The sequence below is a fragment of the Meles meles genome, chromosome 3, assembly GCF_922984935.1.
Source record: "Meles meles chromosome 3, mMelMel3.1 paternal haplotype, whole genome shotgun sequence".
NCBI classification, from domain to species: domain Eukaryota; kingdom Metazoa; phylum Chordata; class Mammalia; order Carnivora; family Mustelidae; genus Meles; species Meles meles.
The window spans coordinates 78,362,713-78,385,485 of NC_060068.1; the positions used below are offsets into that span (position 1 = coordinate 78,362,713).

A 22,773-nucleotide genomic window follows, 5' to 3' on the forward strand; every position below is an offset into this window, starting at 1 on the left:
AAGAAAGATACTGTGTAATTGAAAGAAATGAGCTTTATTTGGGCTTAAACCAAAAAGCCTGGTAAAGGCTTTTCCAGAAGAACTTGTACTCAGAACTTGGACAACTTGCATTATAATGCTTCTGTTGCATACAGATCATTGCATGCTTATTTTCCAGACTGTAAAATAAACGAATGGTATTTTGAACATACGTTTTTTAATAGCTTTGTAGATTTTTTAAAATCTACTGTGTATCTTTAAGGCCCTACTTAATCTCAATAAAGGATACTATGGGGGCACCTGGCTGGCTCAGTGGGTTAAGCCTCTGCCTTTGGCTTAGGTCATGTTCTCGGGGTTCTGGGATCGAGTCCCACATCGGGCTCTCTGCTTAGTGGTGAGCCTGCTTCCCCCCACCCCCGCCTGCCTGCTTGTGATCTCTCTCTCTCTCTGTCAAATAAGTAAATAAATAAAATCTTAAAAAAAAAAAAAAAAGATACCGTGGTTGTGAGCTACTTCATTTTCCATATAGTTTTAAATAAAGTTGAGATATATTGATTGTAAATTTTCTTGGTAAGTTATTTACCTATTACCAGAATAATGTTTTCGGTGGGTAAAAATTTTTAACCTAGTGAGGGTCTAATATAAAATTCTTGTATTTTAAAAGGATATAGTCCATTCTCATATTTGCAGTAGTTGTGTCCTCTGAAGGCACCACAAACACTCAGTTGTCAAATATTGAGTGATGGCTCCCAGATGACATACGGGGTTTGGTTCCTACAGGCCTCTGGTCATATTTTCACCAGTCAATACATAGCCTTGTTTTATGTGTGTTTGTGTTTTAAGACATCTTATTTAATATGTATTATTGATTCATTACCATTGAACTCATGGCCAACAGCATTATAATTCATGCCTGAGCAAAGCTCATATAACATATTCTCTCGATACGACAAATCACAGCCTTCTCACACCTAAGAACAGACACAGCACAATGCTTGGGGGTTGTTTTAAACAGAGAAAGCACCAACGAAAAGCACAGTAATGTGAAATACATGGTGCTAAATAAATCACAAAACGACCCTTGTTTACAGTATGAGCGCTGAAACAAGAAGGCCAAGTGTTTCCTTGATCAACCTCAGATGAAAACAGACATGTCAGGTGGTTCATATCTTTACATTGCAAAAGACTAAGAAGGTATCTCAAATACTGATTTTGGAGTTACAAATACATTTTAGTGAGTAGGAAGATGTGCAAATACAGAGTCTACAAATAATGAGGATGGATTGTAATTGTTTTAAGGAAGCTTATGATTGAGAACTTAGAATATTGCAGATTTGAAACAGTGTTTCTCTTATTTTGTGGCATTGTGGGAGTTTTGACTTAAGTGGAGTCATCCTCACAATTTTCGTGTTCTGTTGTCCAGTGGAATAAAATTGTCTGCTCTCAATCTGTCATTTTATTTTTTGCCCTATAGGGAACAACCCATCTTCAGCACTCGAGCTCATGTCTTCCAGATTGACCCCAACACAAAGAAGAACTGGGTACCCACCAGCAAGCACGCAGTTACTGTGTCTTATTTCTATGACAGCACAAGAAATGTGTACAGGATAATCAGTTTAGATGGCTCAAAGGTAAGTTACATTTGCTTTAAATAATCTTGCTGTACTATGCAGTAGAGCATTTTCTGTTTCATTTAGAGAATTTTCGTCTCTATTAAAATATTTCCTTTTGAGTTTTAAAGACTTAACTTTAAAAAACCAAAGTTGATCATTCTTAAGGTAGGAATATTTTTTTGTCTACTAAGTTACTTGGATTGACCACCTTATTCTGATTTACATACCAAAATATTCTACACATTTTAAGTTAGTTTTTTTGATAAATATTAATTGCATATCTATTACATGTCAGGCATTATGTGAGGTGCTATAAATTTAATAGCAAACAGAATGGACACACTTTCTGCTCTTTTGGCACATACAGTCTGGTGAGGAACTAGAATTCTTTTCAGATACACTTCTGTAGATCAGTAAGCAATTCACATTCTCAAAATGGTTTGAAGTCTGGTCACTGCCACCATTAAAGCTGACATCCCTTATTCTGAAGAGAACTATATGGACCAGACCTAAGTTTTTATTTTTAGGAGAGGCAGATGGTATCATGTTTAAGAACATGGGCTGCTGGGTTTCATATCTCACCTCTACCATCTACCAAGTGTTTGATTTGAGGCAAATTATTTCTCTGAGCCTCATTGTTCTCACCTCAGTTGTGTTAGTAAGGATTAAATGAGTTAACATCTTCAGAGTGCTTTGATCAGTTTCTTGTAGTTAGTATGCCTTTCAAAGGGGGGTAAATTCCATTTTTTCCTCAGTGAATTTTGAATAGCACAGAAAGACACAGAAATACCAGACATCAGATTCTGGATATAATGTACGTAGAAAGATGAGGGCTCCATTCTTCTCTTTTAAGCTTTTTTGAAACCATGAGACCTTTCACCTCCCAGGAATTATAACAGTTCAGTGTAAGGTTTAAGAGCACAGACTGTGGGGGTGGGGGTGGGAAGCACAGACTGTGAGACACAGACTGTCTGGTTTGAATTTTTACTCTACTGCTGACTAGCCATGTGACCTAGAACAAGATACTTAATGTCTTCACACCTCCATTTTCTCGTCTGTAAAAAGGAACTAATAAAAATACCTACATCATTACACCACAGGATTGTTTAAGGATTAAATAAATAAACTTGGGCAAAAGCACTAAAAGGGTGCATAGTAATCAGTATGCAAAAACTGACTCTTTTTGTTATTATTACTATTTTTTAAGCTGTTGGTTATGTATCGTCTAGTAGTTTTGGGGAACAAAAGATAATTTGATGTTCAACTTTGAGTTCGTTTTTTCATGCGCTCACTCATTATCTCCTTAACTAGATGACAGAACTTCAAGGGCTATTTGCATCTTATCTTGTACTTAAGTGACTAATGTGTATTTATGACTAATGTGTATTTATTAGAATAATTGATTCTCAGGGCGCCTGGGTAGCTCAGTTGGTTGAGCGGCCAACTCTTGATTTGGGCTCAGGTCAAGATCTCATGGGTCCCGGGATTGAGCCTTGCAGCAGGCTCCCTGCTCTGTGGGGAGTGTGTTTGAGGACTCTGTTCCTCCGTCTCTGCCGCTCACTCCACTTTTTCCATCTCTATCTTTCTCTCTCAAATAAATCTTTTAAAAAAAATTGATTCTCTTTCATTTTTACTTGGAGGGTTTAAAGACTTGAGAAATAGTAATAGTTAATTTCTGTAAAACTTTTTTTAAGCTTTATTTATTTATTTGAGAGAGAGAAAGTGCATGAGGGGGATGGGCAGAGGCAGACGGAGAAGCAGGCTCCCCACTGAGTAGGGAGCCTGATGTAGGACTTGATCCCAGGACCATGGGATCATGACCTGAGTCAAAGGCAGACACTTAACTGACTGCTCCCAAGTGCCCCTGTAAAACTTCTTTAATGAAGAAGAATTCCGTCATGTTTTGTAACTGTTGAATGAAATCATCCAATTTTAATTGTTATGATCTCAGACACTAGAATAATAATTTATTTCTTTTCCCTAAGTAGAACTTTCAGTTCTCTACAATCTGTGTTTACCTCTTGGCCCAAACCACAGAAAAGACATTGTTTTATAAGACGGGAGACTTAAATGGAATAAGTTCAACTGAAGAATTCCCTTGACCCATGTGATTAAATAACTCTCATGTGTTCTTCATGCCCAAGCAATAGAAACTATTGCTGCTGGCATTTCCGTTTTTGTTTTTTTTTTTTTTTAAAGATTTTATTTATTTATTTGACAGACAGAGATCACAAGTAGGCAGAGAGGCAGGCAGAGAGAGAGAGGAGGAAGCAGGTTCCCTGCAGAGCAGAGAGCCGGATGTGGGACTCGATCCCAGGACCCTGAGATCATGACCTGAGCCGAAGGCAGAGGCTTAACCCACTGAGCCACCCAGGCGCCCCGGCATTTCCGTTTTTGAATATACTTTGCAGCTCGTAATCATTAGACTCTTAAATAACTCTTGTGGACATGTTTTTGTTTTATTTATTTTAACAAAATCTACCCTCTGTGGCACTTAGGCTTTCTCGTTACTTTTTAAAACTGATGCTGGTAGCTACTGCAGTCCCTGCTGGAGTAGTTGTTTTTTGATAAGCAGTAGTGGTTTACTTGTGGCTCAGTGTTTTTCTGCCCCCACCTCCACTTCTATTTCTGTACTGCATGATGAGTTGGACAGCCCTTAGGTGCCCCTGATTAGAAAATGTCTATTTGTTCTCATTTACTGCCCTTACTGTGCATGTAACATTTGCTTAAAGGTTTTCTAATCAAGCTACGGAGACATCAGCATGGCCGAGGGCCAGAATAAGGGCCCTTCGTGATCTGTAATGACACAGCACTTTTACCTCTTTTCCTTGAAAAGACAGGAACTCTGGGATTGAGAGACAAATTTATTTTAAAGAACTAAGATTTTTCTTCTGAGTGGATTCATAGCCAAACGCATTCTAGTCAAAGAATTCTAATGAATATTTTTTTTTAAAGTGTGGTGTCATCTATCATTTTAAAGTTTTTCTGCAGTGATTAAAGAATCTCCGTACAAGTAATCTTAGGACAAGTGGAGGTGAGAGGTTCAAAATGGGGGTAAAAATGGAACTCTTAAAAGCATAAGGAAGTTCACTTGACATAGCTAAAACTGAAATCTGTGACCAGTAGCAGTGGGTTTTATAGGCATCTATTTTCTTCGATGCCTGTAAAAACCTCTTGCTACCTCACATATTGAGAGTTATTGGGATCACATGTAAAATGCCTTTCTGTCTTTGAAAGCACTCCAATTCCAGCTCAAAAGCACCCTCATCAGGGAACACTTGAGGACCACCAAATCTAATATAGTCCCTTCCAGTCTTTGCCTTTGAGGCTCTCAGACTCTATCACATGCTGTTCTTGGGGGCTTCACAGCACTTACCACTCGGAAATTAAATTAGTTAGCTACTTATTTATTTGTTCATTGACCAGCTCTTCTTGCCTTAGAATGTAATCCACCTTTAAACGTTGCATCTTGTTATTACATTTCAAGTTTCTAGAATTATGTTAGGCATTTAATAGGTACTCAGTTTAAAAAGCTGACCAAAAGCTAACCAAATGATTCCATAACCAAATTCCTTACCTTTTGTTATTCCATTTCTTACCATTTGTTAATATATTCTTTTCCATTTAGTCTTTCATTTCACGACACCCTGCAAGTTAGAGAACTTGTTAGCCACATTTCACATAGTCCTAAAATGACACACTAGGAAAAGGAGCTTTTGAACTGAAGAGAAAGGAGGTATGAGTATATAAATTTTGTCAGAGGTAAAAATGCTTAATCAAGGGTAAGGGCTCTCATAGGACAGCAGCTAACACATCTGCTGTTTGTGACAGAAAGCAAGGGACCGCTCTTTCTTTCACTGTCTTCTTTAGTAGGACAAGGGTCATACCTTCATGACGGCAACTTCATCAGTATGTGCATAGCTCATGAATATTTATATTCATACTGTTCACGTGGTCTATAGCTTTAGCTTTGTTCTGAAAATGCTTGATTTTCATTCTACATTTAGTAGTTCACCAAAGGACTGCTTATGAATTTGGCAACTTTATTATTATTACTGGAATCACTTTGTAATCTCGGTTTTGGAAGGCATTCAACTGAACTAAGACTGGTTCTGTACTTTTGCAATCCTGGCAGAGGGAATATACTTCAGATAGTATGTTACAATAATAGTTAGAATTTATTATAGAGCTCACCAAAATTAATATTTAATAACACACTAAAATACTAGTTTTCTAGGAAACTATGTGTTCAACAGATATGATAGTGATTCTCTAGATCATGAATTTCTACCACTCTATGAGAAAAGAAGTAAAGTATATATTTAGGGGTTTGTTTTTCCCTTGAGTAAAGGAAAAAGTACTAAATGATTGAAAGTCTTTACTGTGTCATTATATATTTAAATAAGTCAGCTTTAAGAAAACTTTTGATTATGGATTTTAGAAAATTAGCACACAAATAGAAAATTTGTTCTGTTGATGTATTCATTTTTGAAAGATTCTTTGAAGGGTGGGTTCGTACTTTTTTTTTTTTTAATATTTTTTATTTATTTGACAGAGAGAAATCACAACTAGGCAGAGAGGCAGGCAGAGAGAGGAAGGGAAGCAGACTCCCTACCGAGAAGAGAGCCCAATGTGGGGCTGGATCCCAGGACCCTGGGATCATGACCTGAGCCGAAAGCAGAGGCTTTAAGCCACTGAGCCACCCAGGTGCCCCTGGGTTCGTACTTTTAAAGAAACAACTATATTAAAGTCTACGTGCTTCCAGGAACTATTACTAGGAATTAATAGATACTGATCCTGTATGTTCAAAGGAAAAAAACTGACCACGCTAAAAACTCTGTAAAATTTTTTGCATCATCGGAAAACTTATTTTGATTGTGAAGTGTTGAAACTTTTGGTAGAGTACCCTCATATTTATAGTTCTATTAGTTACCATACTTCTGCGCTATCACTTATAATGTTAAAAACTATTTCTAGGGTGCTGGGGTGGCTCAGTCATTTAAGCATCTGCCTTCAACTCTGGTCATAATCCCAAAGTCCTGGGATTGAGTTCTCCATCAGGTTCCCTAATTGGCTGGCAGAGACTCTGCTTCTCCCTACCTCTCTCTCTGGCAAAATTAATTAATTAATTTAAAAAGATTTATTAAAAACTATTGCTATAGCTATCGTTATATATTTAATGTTGTGACTCATTGGAAATCCTAAGTTTTATAGAACTAAATTGTCCTGTGTTTAAAATTTTGCTAGTTTTTGGCTAGTTACTCATACTTGTTTTATTTTTCAGGCAATAATTAATAGCACCATCACCCCAAACATGACATTTACTAAAACATCTCAGAAGTTTGGCCAGTGGGCCGATAGCCGGGCAAACACTGTTTATGGATTGGGATTCTCCTCTGAGCACCATCTTTCAAAAGTAAGTTAACTCATAAGATCAGGTCGAAATCTTCAGGTTGGATGTTTTAAATATTTAATAGTAAATGGAAAGTTTAAAATATAGGAGAAATTTGTTTAATATTCTCAGAAAAACTGTAGTGACTTTAAAGCAAGAAGTGAGAGATCATTGGATTCCACTGTCAATTGGAAAATTAATCGTACACCTTAAACACGGTCACCATTGACAGAGAGGTATTTATGTGGTTAATGGTCTGTGCAACATTTAACAGAGAAGTTAGGGATTATCAGTTCAGAATGGACTCTACTCAGGGATTAGCACCCTTAGTGGAGATGGTCTGCAAGCAGGTGAACCAAACTCTTCTGAACTATGGAAATTTAAGCTGATAGTGATAAAGATTTCAGCTTTTTGACATGATAGTAGACATGTATAAATTACTTTGTTTAGGAAAAATGGTGCTTTATCTGGGTGAGAATTACTCCCAACTCTCTGATATAGTGCAGTATGAGACCTAATAAACACATGAAGAATTCTTGGAACATAATGACCAAGTGAATTACTGTGGCCAGAGGCTGGTAAAATACAGAACATCAACAGGCTGATAAATATTGTAAGTAAAGCCGTTGTCCTGCTTATGAGCAGTAGCATGAAGTGTTCATACGACCAGTGTCTTGAAATCTTGTGGGTGTCACACAGAAAGTATGTAAGGAAAAGGAAACTGTCCCAGGATAAGAAGATGATCAAGGTGATGAGAATTACTCACTTTTGTGCTTTCCAGACCCAAAGATTTATGCTTTAAATTTCTCTCTTTCAAGCCTTTCATAATTGGATAACACTTATATTTGGCACATTTTACATAGAATTTGGTACACACAGGTTCTGGTCCCTTTTAGGGGTTGCAGTTGTTCAAGTTCAGGGTCATCAGGCTCTGGAAGATACAAACAGTTCATGTTTACATTAAACCATAAGCTATTCGTTATAGAAATCATTCAGATTCTTACATGAGTTCTTTTAAAAACCATGTTACTTTTTTGTATTTATTGACTCAAGCATATAGTTGGCTTAGTAATTAAAGTAATCTTTGTTTCCATTTGTTTCGGTTGTAGACATTCCTTAACCCTGGTTTTCAAATGTTTTTGTTATCTTTTTGATGTAAATTATAGTTTAGAGACCACTTTTAAGGATATTTTAACTTTTGCCTTCATGATTCTAAGTCCATCCTTAATAGGATGATTAAAATGAATAGGTGTTATCTGATTTGGTTTCTGTTACACCCATTGTATTCTCTAAATACATTTTCTTGAGCTGTAGTAAAGGTAAGCGATTCAAAGTCTTTTCAGTATAACAGGGACACAGACATCCAGCTGAGCATTGCCGCTCTGTAAATAATCCCCTTAGGAAATTACACATTTATTCCAATACTTTTACCATTACTCAGGTGGAAGCTTTTTGGAACTTTCTTTTGGAATTGTCTGTTAAAGTCTATAGCAAAAAAAAGTTAAAACTATGATTAGCTTACAGTTGCTAAATTTCCTAACAACACAGGAGCTAAATTGTGGATTAATTTCTCAAACTTGGGTAAAATGATTTTGGAGTCTACGTAATTTGGGCTACAGATTAAGTTATTGTCACATCTTTGAGGTATACTGCTCAGCTAGCTAATGTGGTAAAGTAAGAGCTTATTAAATCCTGTCAATTATACCGTATTCTTTCATTTGATCTCTTTTCTGGGAGTGGCTTTTCTATTTCAAGGATTGTATTTTTCTTCTTTAAAGTTAACATATACTTTTGACCTGCCTTACTGGTAGTGATTCCTGGTATTGTGAAGGAGGATTGACATTAGCTCTTGAAATCTAGTTTATTTATTCACTAGACTTGGCTTTCAGAGTTTATATGATCAGTCTCTTCAGAATGTTTTTGTTGAAAGATGACAAAATCATGATTTATTTTCCAAGCTACATTAGAGACCAGTATTGCTGCTTTGTAGACAATGGGGGGGCCCCAAGGAGTTTATAATTTTTTACAAAAATGAAGCAAGTATGTAATTAGTCTGGCTTTATCGTTAAAAACCGCAAATGAGTCAAAGCATTATAAGGGTTTTGAGTAAGTTCTGAAGGCAATTCTAGACAAAGGTCTCTCAAAATAAGGGAGAGTAGCAGCATTGAGAGAAATATTTGGTCTCCTAAGACTGATGTATGAGGAAAATTGCAACTATGCTTGGATTATTAGAGTGCTTACTAAGTTGTATTTTGTTACCATGGAAACCCAAGTCGATTAAAACTAGCAATAGTGTGAGCCTTTATGAAGTTTGAAAGGATTTTAAATATTAACTACTTTGGAATGCTAGATGAGTGTAAGAAAAACTTCAAATTACGTGATGACTAATAATGGTTTTGTTTTTATTTCATTTACACCAGTGTGAATGAGACCTTTTTAGCTTTATGTTTAGATTAATTGCACAGAGTATCTCCTCACTTTAAAAAGGAGAAGCATACTAATATAGATTCAGCTCCCTGATTTACAAATTCTAGGTGGTGGGGACAAGTTTGAGAAGGTAAGCTGTAATGACAATTTTAATTTTGACCTTCCTCTAAGTCCCCAACACAGGTCAGAGTATCATGACCTCTCCTTCCAAAGTTTTCTTTCCCAAAAGAGAAATGAAATCAGGGTTGACTTAATGGAGGTTTGAGGAGGGAACTATAATTTCAGATTTTTATTACCAATTCTAGCAGGTGTTTTAAGTTATGTGAGATTTTTTATTTTTTTAATTGGTTATTCTGTAGCCTTAACTTACTCCTTCTGAGAATAGTGGTAGACTAGTTTCTGCTTCCAAAACCAAAATAGATACTCTTTGTGGCCCTGACATTTCTAGATTACTATGAGTTCATAAGAATCAGCATTTCATGTACTGTAGTTGGTTTTTTGTTTTTGCTGTTCTTTCCAGAGTTAAAGACCTATGTAGAATCATGTTATTCCTCTCTGTCACTGTACATTAGCTGTTTAGGAATCTTTGGAAAAGAAGTTTTAGTAATGTCATTTAGTGATAATATTATATGTTGCTATTTGTATTGTTGAAAATAAAATGCCTTATGTAATAAAGGAGTTTATATTCTAGTAAAAGTTAAAAGCATGCTCTAAATACTGAGATGTTTATGAGTAAATACCTAAAAGATTCAGTTTTCTCCATTATAAGCAAGTATATTAATCCTTCCTGATTCCACTCACATCCTATAGTCTGCCCCTTGTTGTTAATAAAGTATATCTGAACAACCAAGAAAGGACATAGGTAAGCTTGCTGACACCCAGTTCTAACTTAATTACATTGTGATGTTTTTCGATGCAATGGGTCCGAGTAGTTGATAGTGTGATAGTGTACAAACAAGTGTTTGGTATTAGTTTTCTGTAACCTTCATTTTCATATTGCACTTGTAATTGATTTGGGGCCTAGGTTGCTTGTGTAAGAGGCAGTTATTCAGAAAGTGAAAGAAAACCGAGGTAAAAGTGGGCATTGAGACCTATTTTTATTTTATTTGGTTAATGTATATAGTCTTTATACATTCAGTTCGCAGAAAAGTTTCAGGAATTTAAAGAAGCTGCTCGACTAGCAAAGGAGAAATCACAGGAAAAGATGGAACTTACCAGTACACCTTCACAGGTGGGTATTTAATTTCTGTTCTTATTTTTGAGCATTGTTCATTTCAGATGGTATCCTTTGTGCCAGGGTTAAATTTAGGAAGATAATGGCAAAATTAAAGTGGTTTCCAAGGTGGACATAGAAATGCACCCTTCAGTTAATCTGTACTAGTGGAGAAAGGTTTCTTTCCTATATGCCAATGTCTGCAAGAATCTGGGGGGAAATCTGTTCAGTAATTATAACTTAGCTTGTTTGATGTGCCTACAACTTAAAAACAATCATAGATTAGCCTATTTTGTATTCTGTAATGGCCAGTCACAAGAGGAGACAGAGGAGAGGCTCAGGGAAATAAGAGTTTATTGTACTCACAGGTTCTAGTAACAGGAGGCATACATAGCACACATCTGAGGGCCACTTAGAGAAGCTCATGGTGGTCAGGAGGCAGAAAGCAGGAGTATGAAAAGCTGAGGCTAGAGCTGTATTCAGGTTTCCTCAAGAATGACAGAGCAGGGTAGACAATTTAGGATTTGACTAGTTGAATGATTTCCGTAGCCTCTAAACTCATAAGGGTAGTCCCTTGTTGCCTGGTAGCTGGCCCTGGGACGATGAAGGCAGAAGAATATTGCATCCTGGGGTGCAGTGGGTCAGATGAAGGAGGTACAGGTCTAGATTGGTTAGTTTGCATATCAAAAGCATGTTCCCACTCACCCCCTTCTAAGAATTGGGTAGCCGGGAAGTTTTTATTTTTTTAAGATGTCAAAACATCAAATATATGGGAAAAAAATAGTAGTCTGTTATACTTGATTTTAAGTGTACTTAAATCTGACAGTTGGAACAGCTTTCTTTACACTTAGCACCAAGACCCAAATGTTATAGGTTTTATACACATACTGCTTTTTCCTTTAACAATTGGCTTAATAACTGTGACTTGCCCATCATAATTTTTCTTTAGTTGGAAATTAATTAGATCTCCAAGTAAAGTTCGATAAATACTTACATTTCAGTGCTTTTACAAAGGTTTTAATACACATTGTATGATTCTGCTTTTTAATAGGCTTTTCTAAAAATTTTTATTTCAGTTTGAGACTTAAGGGCAGGGTTCAGCTTTGTGCTGGGTTCATCCATAGCATTTGAAGTGTGCTGCAGGCTTATATGAAAAGGAGGAATCAGATATTACAAATGTTTCTCTGGAATGTCAGTATAGTAGCAGAGTTCCGTAACACTTACTTGAGAGAGTGAATAGGAATTGCCTGGGAATTTAGTGACGAGCCATTTTTGAACATTGTTTGCTCTTTACCTTCCTCCTCACCCGTGGCACCCATCTCTATTTGGTAACCCCTCCTGGTATACAGAGTTTTGGGGGTTTTTTCTGTTTTTGTTTTTTTTTTTAAAGGAAAGGAGAGCTCTGTTAAATATGTGTAAAGTACATATTTCCTCATAGACTAAAGGTGTACTCTGGATCGAAGCCAAAGCTCCATTACACTTCCTCCACACTTGTAGTGACCTGGAATAACACGATCACTTTTGAAACTTCCCTTGACGCTATCTTCCCTAAGTGGTATGGTAGCGTAGTGATACTTTTCATAAAAGCATATGTAAAATTTTGTACCGGTGCATGTTTGGAGCTCTCATTCTTCAGGTGAATGAGTCCAGCGTTTTAAGAGGATGTTGTAGCACACGCTATAGAGAATATGGAAAGGACTCCGATAAAATTACAACGGACCACATCTGTCCATTGTACTTAGTTCCTGTTTCTCTGATCGTATCTTGTTTTTGCTTAATTAACTGTGAACATGTCACTGGTAAGATCCCTGCTCCTCTTTGGTGGAAGGGATGTCTTTAAGCCTTGACTTTCATCAAGAGAATATATCCAAGATAAGTTTATATATGGAAAATACTGTTAAATATAAGGAATAAAAAATAAAAAAAAATCCCAAGTTCAGCAGTATCTGAGAGCCAAAATATACTGACCCTAAGGTATCTTTTCAAAGCATTGAAGTCTGATTGCTAATTTAATGTACAGAAGCCAAGAGTAATAGTTAAAAAGTATATTTATTTTCATTTGTTTCCTCCCCTTCCCCTTTTGTGACAGTCCCTTACAGATGTCATTAATATTTCTGTTTCAGTTTGAAATGTATGACTGCTGGCCACTCTGATTCTCCTCTGCTAGAGAGCAGAGCTTGATTCTCCTTGGTTTAACCCAATCTGCTTAATTAACCCTCTGCCTGAAGTATAGCATATGACTAAGGAATTCAGCAAGGGCATCAAGAGGTTTAATAGAATAACTGATACCAGTAGGCATCATAGCTTTTGTTTTTATTTAGGAGGGATAACAGACTGATTAAGAGTATGGGTTTTCAAACAGGCTTAGATATAAATTATTTTTTATCACTATTTGGTCTTGGGAAAATGGCTTAACCCAATTCTCTTTATATATCTGTACTGTGGGGATTACATTACTTAGGCTGTGGGATTGTTGGAGGGAGTAAGAATGAGAATGACGATGTCATACAACAGGGGCACTAATGTAGGCTTTAGAGCCTGGTTTTGAATATGGGCTCTAACTCTTACTAGTCCTTTTTGTTTTGTTTTGTTTTGTTTTGAATTTAAGCAAGATACCATTTTTTTAGAAAAATTTGTAAAAGAATAAGAACAGTGTCTCCTGAAACTAATAGAACACTCTATGTTAACTATACTGGAATCAAAATAAAGTTTTAAAAAATAGTATCTCCTTTATAGTGTTATTGTAAGAATTAAATGAGGATTACAAAGTGCTTAGCATGGAGTAAAGCGTAAATGTTAACAGCTGTTGTTGGTGTTACGGTTGTGCTGCTGAAGATGATGATGTGAAGCCTTGACATAGTGTCTGGCACGTCATAGTTAACTTAGAAAGATAAAGGGGCCTTAACTGAGTACAACCTGCATCAGAGTACCCTGGAAAACTTGTTAAAATACAAATGCTGGGTCCCATTCCTGGCATTTCTGATTTAGTAGGCCTGAGTTTGGTCTTAAGAATTTGCATTACTGGGGCACCTGGGTGGCTCAGTGGGTTAAGCCTCTGCCTTCAGCTCAGGTCATGATCTCAGGGTCCTGGGATCGAGCCCCACATTGGGCTCTCTGCTCCGCGGGGAGCCTGCTTCCTTCTCTCTCTCTGCCTGCCTCTCTGCTTACTCGTGATCTCTCTCTGTCAAATAAATAAATCTTTAAAAAAAAAGAAGAATTTGCATTACTGGCAGGGTTCCAGGAGATGCTGATGCTTGATCTGGGGATCCCACTTTGAGAAGTAGTGCTGTAGACAAGCTGTTCACGTCCCTAAAGGCATGTGATGAAGAGAGTCTGGCACTGAGGGCCAAGTTAGCCACTTCCTCATTCTTAAACTCTTGAGCTAAGATTGTACTCTTGATAAAATGTGTGGTCATGTCAGATAGTCTTTATTTTGTCTTGATCAAGATAACATCTCTAGGAATAAGCTGAATTGTGTATTAGTTGTTACTTTGTTCCGTGATCTTCTTTAATTAATACACATTAACTTAGAACTTTTTCTCTGTTGGAGATCTTATGTTCTTGTGTTTCCATGGGAATCTTTTAAAGAGTCAACTTGATATAGAACCAAGAGTGATGATTGACTTTAAGTATGAAGTTTCTTATCGAGTGCAAAGGAAAAAAATACTGTATTTGACTTACGTGCTTTCCTCAGAATGCACATTGAAGAAAAAGGGGCTAGAAAATCAAATATATATAATGCAATTTTTTCTTTTTTGGAGTTTAGAAAAAAATAAGTTTTAGTCATTTGACTAAGACTTCTAAGTTGAATGAAGTATTTACTCCAGTAGTTGTTTGTAGTCAAACACAAGTTATCGATTTTTTCTCTATATAAACTGTCAGGTTGTAAAGCACTGGACATATTGTAGCTCTCTTAATCTGTATTTAGGCTAGTTTTTTTCTAAAAATTTTTTAAAATTCACTTTGTAGGAAAAGTAAAATGTGTGTTTGTATTCAAAGGAACAAAGCCTCTTTAGCTTCGTTATAAATACCATAATTTTTTAATGTCCAAATTAAAGAGAAATTGCATTTACTCAAATGAGGCACTGGTTTATTTTAACTGATTGTTAGTATCTCTGTGACTAGCTGTTTGATCTTAGGCACATGAGTTGACTTTCCTGGGTGTAGTAGGTCTTAAATCTGTAAGGTCAGAATTTTGAACTGTATGATTTCTTTGGACGTTTCAAGTTTAATCTTTAAATGTTTTAGATTTTCTTTACCAACAGTGTCACTTGATATAAATGGATTTTTTTGAAAGGTGGTCTGCATTAGCCAATTGAACTATATTAGTTATATATCTAACCCACAAATATACCATTAGAATTAGTGAATGCCTATAAATTAATGTGATACTTTCTTAGTATCGCATAACAAATGTGGCTTTACGAAACCAGATACCTCAAAACAACTTTTACAATCTCAGGAAATGTTCACTAGAATTCTCTGGATATTATTGTTTGCTGTCCAAAGTAAGGACAGTGGATTTAAGAGGCTCTAATCCTGTTAGTTGTCCCAGTGGAGTGTTTATCCATTTCTCTATTGGATTTACCTACTAGATGCTGGCAGTGAGCATAGAGAGGAGAGACTAGACCTAACAGTGGTGAAACTGACTGAACTTGGAAGAAATACAGGCGTTAAAGGATTCGTGAGGGAGGCTGGAAAAGGAGGAGCAAGATGTTTTTGAGACTTTTTTTTTTTTAAGATTTTATTTATTTATTTGACAGAGACACAGTGAGAGAGGAAACATAAGCAGGGGCAGAGGGAGAAGCAGGCTTCCCGCGGAGCAGGGAGCCCGATGTGGGGCTCCATCCCAGGACCCTGGGATCATGACCTGAGCTGAAGGCAGACACTTAACGACTGAGCCAACTAGGCGCTCCTGTTTTTAAACTGCTATTGTTGGTTTGTAGTATGAACTTCAGGAGAGGATTTTCACTTCAGATACTGAATTTATATCCTAATGAAGCAGGGAGATATGCCCTGTAGATAGTTGGAAATTATGAATCGGAGGTAAGTCTCAAGAGTCATCAACAAATGAGTAGTAGTTAAAGTTATAGGAGAGAATGATATTATCCAGAAAGAAAATAGAATGGGAAGAGTGGGGAAGACAGGGTCAGAAATTGTCACTTGGAAATTGTCACTTAAATTTGAGGAAGATAATAGGGAAAGACACTGTAAAGTGGTAGGAAATGAAGCAGCAGAAAATGTTAGCACAGAAGTCAAGAGAAAAGCTTTATAAATTGGAGGCAGTGATGTGGCAGTGTCAGGGTGGGCTTCCAGAGGATGAGACTTAAGTGGACTTCAAACATAACAAACTGAAGTGCACTAGTAATTACAGGTGGACTGTTGGTAAAGAATAGCAATGTGAATTAGTTTCTAGAATGAAAGGAAGTAGAGTTAGTGACTTTGGGCTATTCTTGAGACAGAAATGTTTGGTAGTGAGAATATGGTCACAAATATTGTTTTCTTTTGTATGAGGAGAATGAGAGTTTAACATGGTAATCTCAGGAGGATGTGATGCTAAGAATATATTTTTTTTCATAGAAGGTGTGTGTGGGAGTGGTTTGCGAAAGATTTTAAATGTAAGGAATGAGTAAAGGAGAAAGAGAAGAATAGAAGGAAGGGAGTCATTGATGGAACATTATGCAGAAGAAGGTAATATTGTGAGGGAGGAGGATGGAAACAAATGAGCTACTTCTTTATCTGAGACAGGAGGGAAGGATAAAAATATATTCAGATACAGATAGGAGGAAGCCTGAGGAAGTCTTTGCCAGTTTATTTCTCTTTTCTCTGAAGGAAGACTTAGGTCATTTACTGAGAGGAAAAAACAGCTGAAGAGAGAGAGGGTTTGAACACAGATTTGGAACAGCTGTTAGGTAAAGTAAAAAAAGAAGAGTCAAGTGGGAGTAGTAAGTAAAATTAAAGATTACTCGGCAGGGCTCAGAATTACTTTGATGACGCTAGTCAGCCTGTTTAACAGTGTTTTCTCTCATTGCACTTGGTAGCTTGGGCACATAAGAATATGGAATGATGGTTCAGTTGATAGAAATTAGAAATTGGCACGATGGTTATGGAAGGAAGTCCCCAAATGCTAATTAGAATATAAGTAAGGTGATTGGCTTTCTGGTATAGACTGACCATGGAGAGGATTAAAGCCAGATCCCACCTGACAAAGTCACAAAATGGCAGAGGGCCAAGAGATACCAGGTTGGAAAGCAAGTGGTAAGGGTATGGGTTAGGTTGAGAGGATAGGAGGATGTACAACACCTCTTACCTGTTGGAATCAAAACTAGTAGTTGATGAGTTAATCAAGAAAGTCAGTTAATGGGAAGAAGTCTTTAAAGAATCAGTTTATAAATTAAAATTCAATAATAATATGTTTTATGTATTCACCAATATTTTTATTTAAAGCTGAAACTTTCTCTTTGAATATGAATCTGTTGATTGGAATTCCATGTTCGTTTTCTTACATAAATCATACTAATTAATTGTCTGCAATTTCCTGTTTCTCTTTTCCTTTAAGTAGAGCTAACCCTAGTCACTTGCAAAGAAAGCTGTGTGATAGTAGATTTTCCTGTTATGTTTCTGGTAGTTGTAGATTTTATTTTCTAGCCATTTACTTTTTAGTTGCTTCAAAGCATGTGGTCTGGTTTTCATCAAAATAACCACTCTAGCTTTGCATTCAGACTTTATTAGTTTGCATAATATTTAATTTAGCTATATAATTCTATAAATACAATTAGCATAAATGTGCTTGGGACAGATACAGGTGATTCTTGGTAAGCATTTCATGTAGCTGGTACAAAAATATGCAGAATAGAGGTTAACCCACTAGCACTGTGCCTCAGTCAAGTCAGTACACTTCACACAGGGAAGGAAGAGCAGGAGTTAATCTAGAGTCATGTTACAAAGAATTTCTGCGGTTGTCAGAAAGTGCGATTTTACAGGTGGTGACTGGGTATGGGGAATGGCTTATAGCAGTAGTAGACATTTGATCTCAGCCTCACCTTCCTTTATGTATCCTTTTGTTCTTCCCTCTGTCTGTTCCCTGGCATTTCTTTCAATATCCACAGCCATGGGAACTCAAAATCATAAGGTCTTTCCTGTCTGAGCCTCTGCCCAGAAAAGAGTGTTCTCATCTTCATTTAAATAGAAAAGACTGAAATAGAATAAGTCTTCTTTGAATGTTTATTAAATGATAAAGAGAAGAAGCCCTGTTTTCCTTAAGTCAGAAAGGATGGAACTGTAACAGGAATTTTAATTTTAGGCTTTACTGGAATTCAGTGGAAGGTGGTGGTGGTATTTGGTCTAATGGGGAAAGGGCACTGCTGCCACATCCTTCCCTCCCACTCTCCGGCTACTGTACAAACACCAGAGAGGAGCTGGGTGAAGGCCTGGAGGGAGGGCCCGGCTCGTTTCTTTTCCATGGGATTCAGAATATTTCCTTTTGTGGCATTTCTTTTTTGTTGTTTTTTTTTATTGGTGTGTTTTATTTTTAGCTTTCCTGCCACTTGATAAATGAGAGAGAATTCTTAAGAAGCAATTCCTGAATCTTACATGTGCTTTTTTAAATTTATATTTTATATTTCACATTTTTCATTTTTCTTATCAACTTTGGTATACATACATACATATACACCTATGTATCAGAGAAGGTACTGTTTAATAATTTTTTTCCTTAAAATGGCTATTAGCCATTTTCGCTTAAGAATGTCTTTCTCAAGACAAACTATCTTTTTTTTCCTTTCAAAAATTTGTGTCTAATATATCTCCAATTTTTTTATTTTAATGTTTGAATTAAAGATATAAAATGTTAACTTTATATAAGGTGTTTTTTTATAGTAATAACTGAAGTTGAATGTTTAAGAAATTACACAAAATTTAGTTTGAAAAAGAACTCAATGTTTGGAATACATTAGGTAAAACAAATTTCACTGTGTTACTTATAACATATATGAAGTTCCTGGAAGGTTTCACAGAATGCTTTTGATTACCTGTGGGGTAGTTAGAAGTCAAAGGAGTTTCATTTTCCTTTTATGCTCTTATGTATTGTAACTTTCTTAGGAGCAAATACTAATTTTATTAATTTTTAACCTGCTATAAATAAAATGTGCCTTTATTAAATGTAGCTAATATTCAAGTTTTCTGATGGAAGGCTTGTTGAGTTGCCATACTGGAATTGTTGTTACTTCTATACCGTTCTTCTTCTCCTTCCTTCTTTCCTTCCTAGCCTGCATCTCAAATGGTCTTCCACTTCAGTAGCATCAACATTCTTAGCCTCCCCAAGATCCATGCACCAAAACCCCCATTTTCCTCCAGAAGGCAGTGGGAAGCAGAACCTCTCTCTCTCTGTTCAACTGATTGGACAGTCCACCTTGATTACTTAAGTTTAGTTTTTATTTGAAAAAAATCCCGTATTCTTTCAGGTTGGCAGATTATGACTATACCTACCCACTCTCCTATTGGACACTGATGTTTTCTTTTTCTTCTTTACCATGGCCTAATATTTCAGTTGTGAAGTTTTAGTGTCCAGAGATCACAGGGGGTCCACAAAGCTGCACTTAAATGATGTGGTGCTAGGACCTCCCCTGGTTAACAGGTTTATCCAATTACCCTTCGGTTCTGATCTCTACTAATACCAAATTCAGATCCAAATAATAAGTGTCAGCTTGGGCTTCATTTTAAATTCCACTTATTTTCTAGAGGAACAAATTAAATTCACCTGGATAGACAAAACATAATTAAAAATAGAAATAAGACAGGAAATTTTGTGAAGAAAAATAATTCCATTACTCAAGCTGAAATATACTACCTCTGTATATGTTACAGAGGGATTTCTGGTTTCTTTTGTAGATAACTCCGGAATTGAAGAGTAGGGCAGATAAAAATTAAAACTTGTTGGAGATTTCATTCTTCCCTTTGCCTTCTTACCTTCCCAAGTAAAATCACATTTTCTTGCATTTTTGTTCTGTCTTCTTTTTTTTTTTTTTTTTAAGATTTTATTTATTCATTTGACAGAGAGAGAGAGAGATCACAAGTAGGCAGAGAGGCAGGCAGAGAGAGAGGAGGAAGCAGGCTCCCTGCGGAGCAGAGAGCCCGATGTGGGGCCCGATCCCAGGGCCCTGAGATCACGACCCGAGCCGAAGGCAGCGGCCCAATCCACTGAGCCACTTTGAATATGTTTTATTCTAACCAACTAGTTGCTTTATGAATCCAAAAGTTCTGCAGTTCTTTGAAACTGCATTTCTAAATTGTATTGTTGCAGGTCACTTTCTTACGAGTTGCTTTGCTTTAAAAAATTATTTCTCCTTTAAATTTTATTTTTTTACCTCTTTGATTCAAATTTCAATGGAAATATAGTTTGTAAGTAAGCATACGTTGGAGTCACTTTTACCTTTAAGATTATCTTGTATATTTTAACAAAAGTATAACACTTTTATCCCTTACCTCCCCTCCCCCTTTTTCTTTTTTAAAGGAATCAGCAGGCGGGGATCTTCAGTCTCCTTTAACACCAGAAAGTATCAATGGAACAGATGATGAAAGAACACCTGATGTGACACAGAACTCAGAGCCAAGGGCTGAACCAACTCAGAATGCATTGCCATTTTCACATAGGTACAGATTCAATTCAACCATCATGATTAAGTAAAATGTGTAAATACGGAAACTTACTTGGTTTCAGATAAATCTTGCAGAGTTACAACCCTGAGTGAAAATTCCAGGTCAGTCTTTTTTTTTTAAGCTGTTTCTGTTAACCTCAGAAAGGCTTTTAAAGAATTTTTAGTTTATAGATGCCTAGATGGACTAGAATGAATGTTTCCTTTATGTAGAAAAAGGTTTCCTGAGTTAGTTGCAGTACAAATCAATTTTCAGTGAAACAATGTATCATTGTAAATCTTTTCTACTTACCTTTTTAACACAGCCCCCAAAAGTCCCGTTTGTTAACCTGATTTCCTCTTTCATCTGTGTTCTTGAGGTTTATAATTTTTTTTTAAATCGGCTTACTACTCTGAAATTAAGCTTTACTGTACTCTTAGAGGTGATCTCATCATAGTATTTCACAGAAGGAAACAAGATATTATTGTAACTTATATTAATGTTAATGTCAGATTTAGTGTTTTATACCAATTAACGGAAGATAAATCTTCAGGTACTTCTGAACTGTAAAAGAATTTGATACTTCAAAAAGGTATAATTTATCTTAAATGTGTTCTAAACCAGTTACAATAATTATTCACCAGACTGTATAACTTTTTGAATGATGGTCTTTGGAACTGCAGCATTGCAAATATAAACAAATACCTATCAGTCATTGTCTTAAAGTTAATTTTTATCCTTCTTTGGAAACTTTTGATTAGTAGTTTTAACTACAATTTAATAGTTTTCCTGTGTTGAACATCTCTTTTGAGGACCAATTTTTAAAACATCAAATTCTTTAGCATATTCAGAATACTTGTGAAGTGAGATATTCCAGACTCTTTCTTCATGAGAATTCTAACTTTGATTGAATTTGTTGAATATTAAGGGCAGCATAGATTATACATACTGGAGACTAACTTTGGGAGACCGCATGATCAGCCTGAGGAAGAAGCATTTAGTTAGGGGTTTTTTTCAGGAATGTGTTAAGAAAACTTTTTGACTGAAGGGCTATTACAAGTTTGTTCCTAAAAATGCTAATAATTTTGCATATAACAGTAGACCTATCTTAGAATTATCATGGCATCATGCTTTAACTATTGCAGTGTAAGCGTATTCTCTTTTCTGTTGCTACCAAAACAACTGGACACGTGAAAAATTTATTAGTTCCTCTGAAGACTATGGTGCCATCAATAAGTAAAACATACAGGTTTTTGAATACAGTTACAATTGAAGAGCAATGTGATTAGTATGTAGTTTTTAAAAAGTATGTTGAGGGAAGGAAAAATTTTATTCCTGTTAAATTTAACATACCCATTTAAAAGATGTAAATGCACTGAACATAATTATAAATGTGATTTCTTTGGCTAACATTTAAACGAGCCAGTGCATTGAATACTATAGCATTTGGAAATAAGAATTTTTGTATTTAACACTTAGAAAAACTACTTCAGGTTTACTTTATGCACCTAAAATTCTCTGAATGTTTGCTGTTTTGCTGATCCTTAGTATTTGGACTTATTAAATGGGACTAGTCATCTTCTGTTGATGCTCTTTGTCCCTGGGATTCTAATAGGAGTTACTTAACTTTGACTTGAAGGTACAGCATCTTTGACTACTAGAGTGTAGAGATTAGTTATGGAGATACTTGCGTTCTGAAAATATTTAACAGGTCATTTAAAGCTTTTAATTATGTTAAAGGTATTACACAATCTCAAAGTTTTCTTGTTATACTCTTAAAAATACCTTAGCTTAGGAGATTTCAAAAGACTCTTTTTCTGAACTAGTTTTGATTTCCACCTGAAAGAGAAGATTCAGTGTTTTAGAGCCAATGTTAGAATCCCCAAATAACGGAAGAGACCTCAAAGATGGTATAATCCAGGATCTTCCAAACTGTGGTAGTTTGAAATCAATTTAGTTTATCTGAATTTCATTCTGAAAAATGAAACATAAAATAGGAAACATCAGAGTAAAATTCACATTAGGAATTGGAACTTCATTTCATTTAGTAATACATAGATTTGTGTGTGTGTGTGATGGATTATAGTGTAAAAAAATGTCAAGTTTGAAAACTTGTGCCTTTGACACATGAGGAGACACAGGAGGTGAGTTGTCCTATTCACATAGTTGGTTAGTAAAAACTGGACGGACTGCAACTCACCTTTTGACCCCAGTAGATACTGCCAGTGAAGAGTGCATTTTAGTCAAATTATTCCCAGCACAACAAGTACATTGTAGTGTCAGGAAATTAATAACTTCCTATCCTAAGAGAACACCATAGAAATAAGATCAGTGTTTTATGAATGAGAAACAGCAAGAATATTAAAATAATTTTTATTTAAATCTGAAACTTGTGTTTAAACTTGATATGCTTTTTTTTTTTCTAAATGGCAATGAAAGACAAAGTCTGTGTTTTTAAAGGTTTATGTAGACTATTTTGCTTTCTTCCTTAGTACTTACTTAAACAGAAAAGGATG

The 22,773-nt window shown here is 36.0% G+C and overlaps 1 protein-coding gene across 1 annotated transcript in view; it reads left to right on the top strand.

The window, feature by feature from the left end:
* HOMER1 (homer scaffold protein 1) overlaps positions 1 to 22,773 on the top strand; it is a 130,869-nt gene that overhangs the window by 48,493 nt on the left and 59,603 nt on the right. Inside the window, exons 2-5 of the mRNA XM_046000179.1 lie at positions 1,454 to 1,610; positions 6,877 to 7,008; positions 10,550 to 10,642; positions 20,136 to 20,275. Coding sequence (XP_045856135.1) covers positions 1,454 to 1,610; positions 6,877 to 7,008; positions 10,550 to 10,642; positions 20,136 to 20,275 — 522 coding nt within the window. The remainder of the gene's footprint in view (positions 1 to 1,453; positions 1,611 to 6,876; positions 7,009 to 10,549; positions 10,643 to 20,135; positions 20,276 to 22,773) is intronic.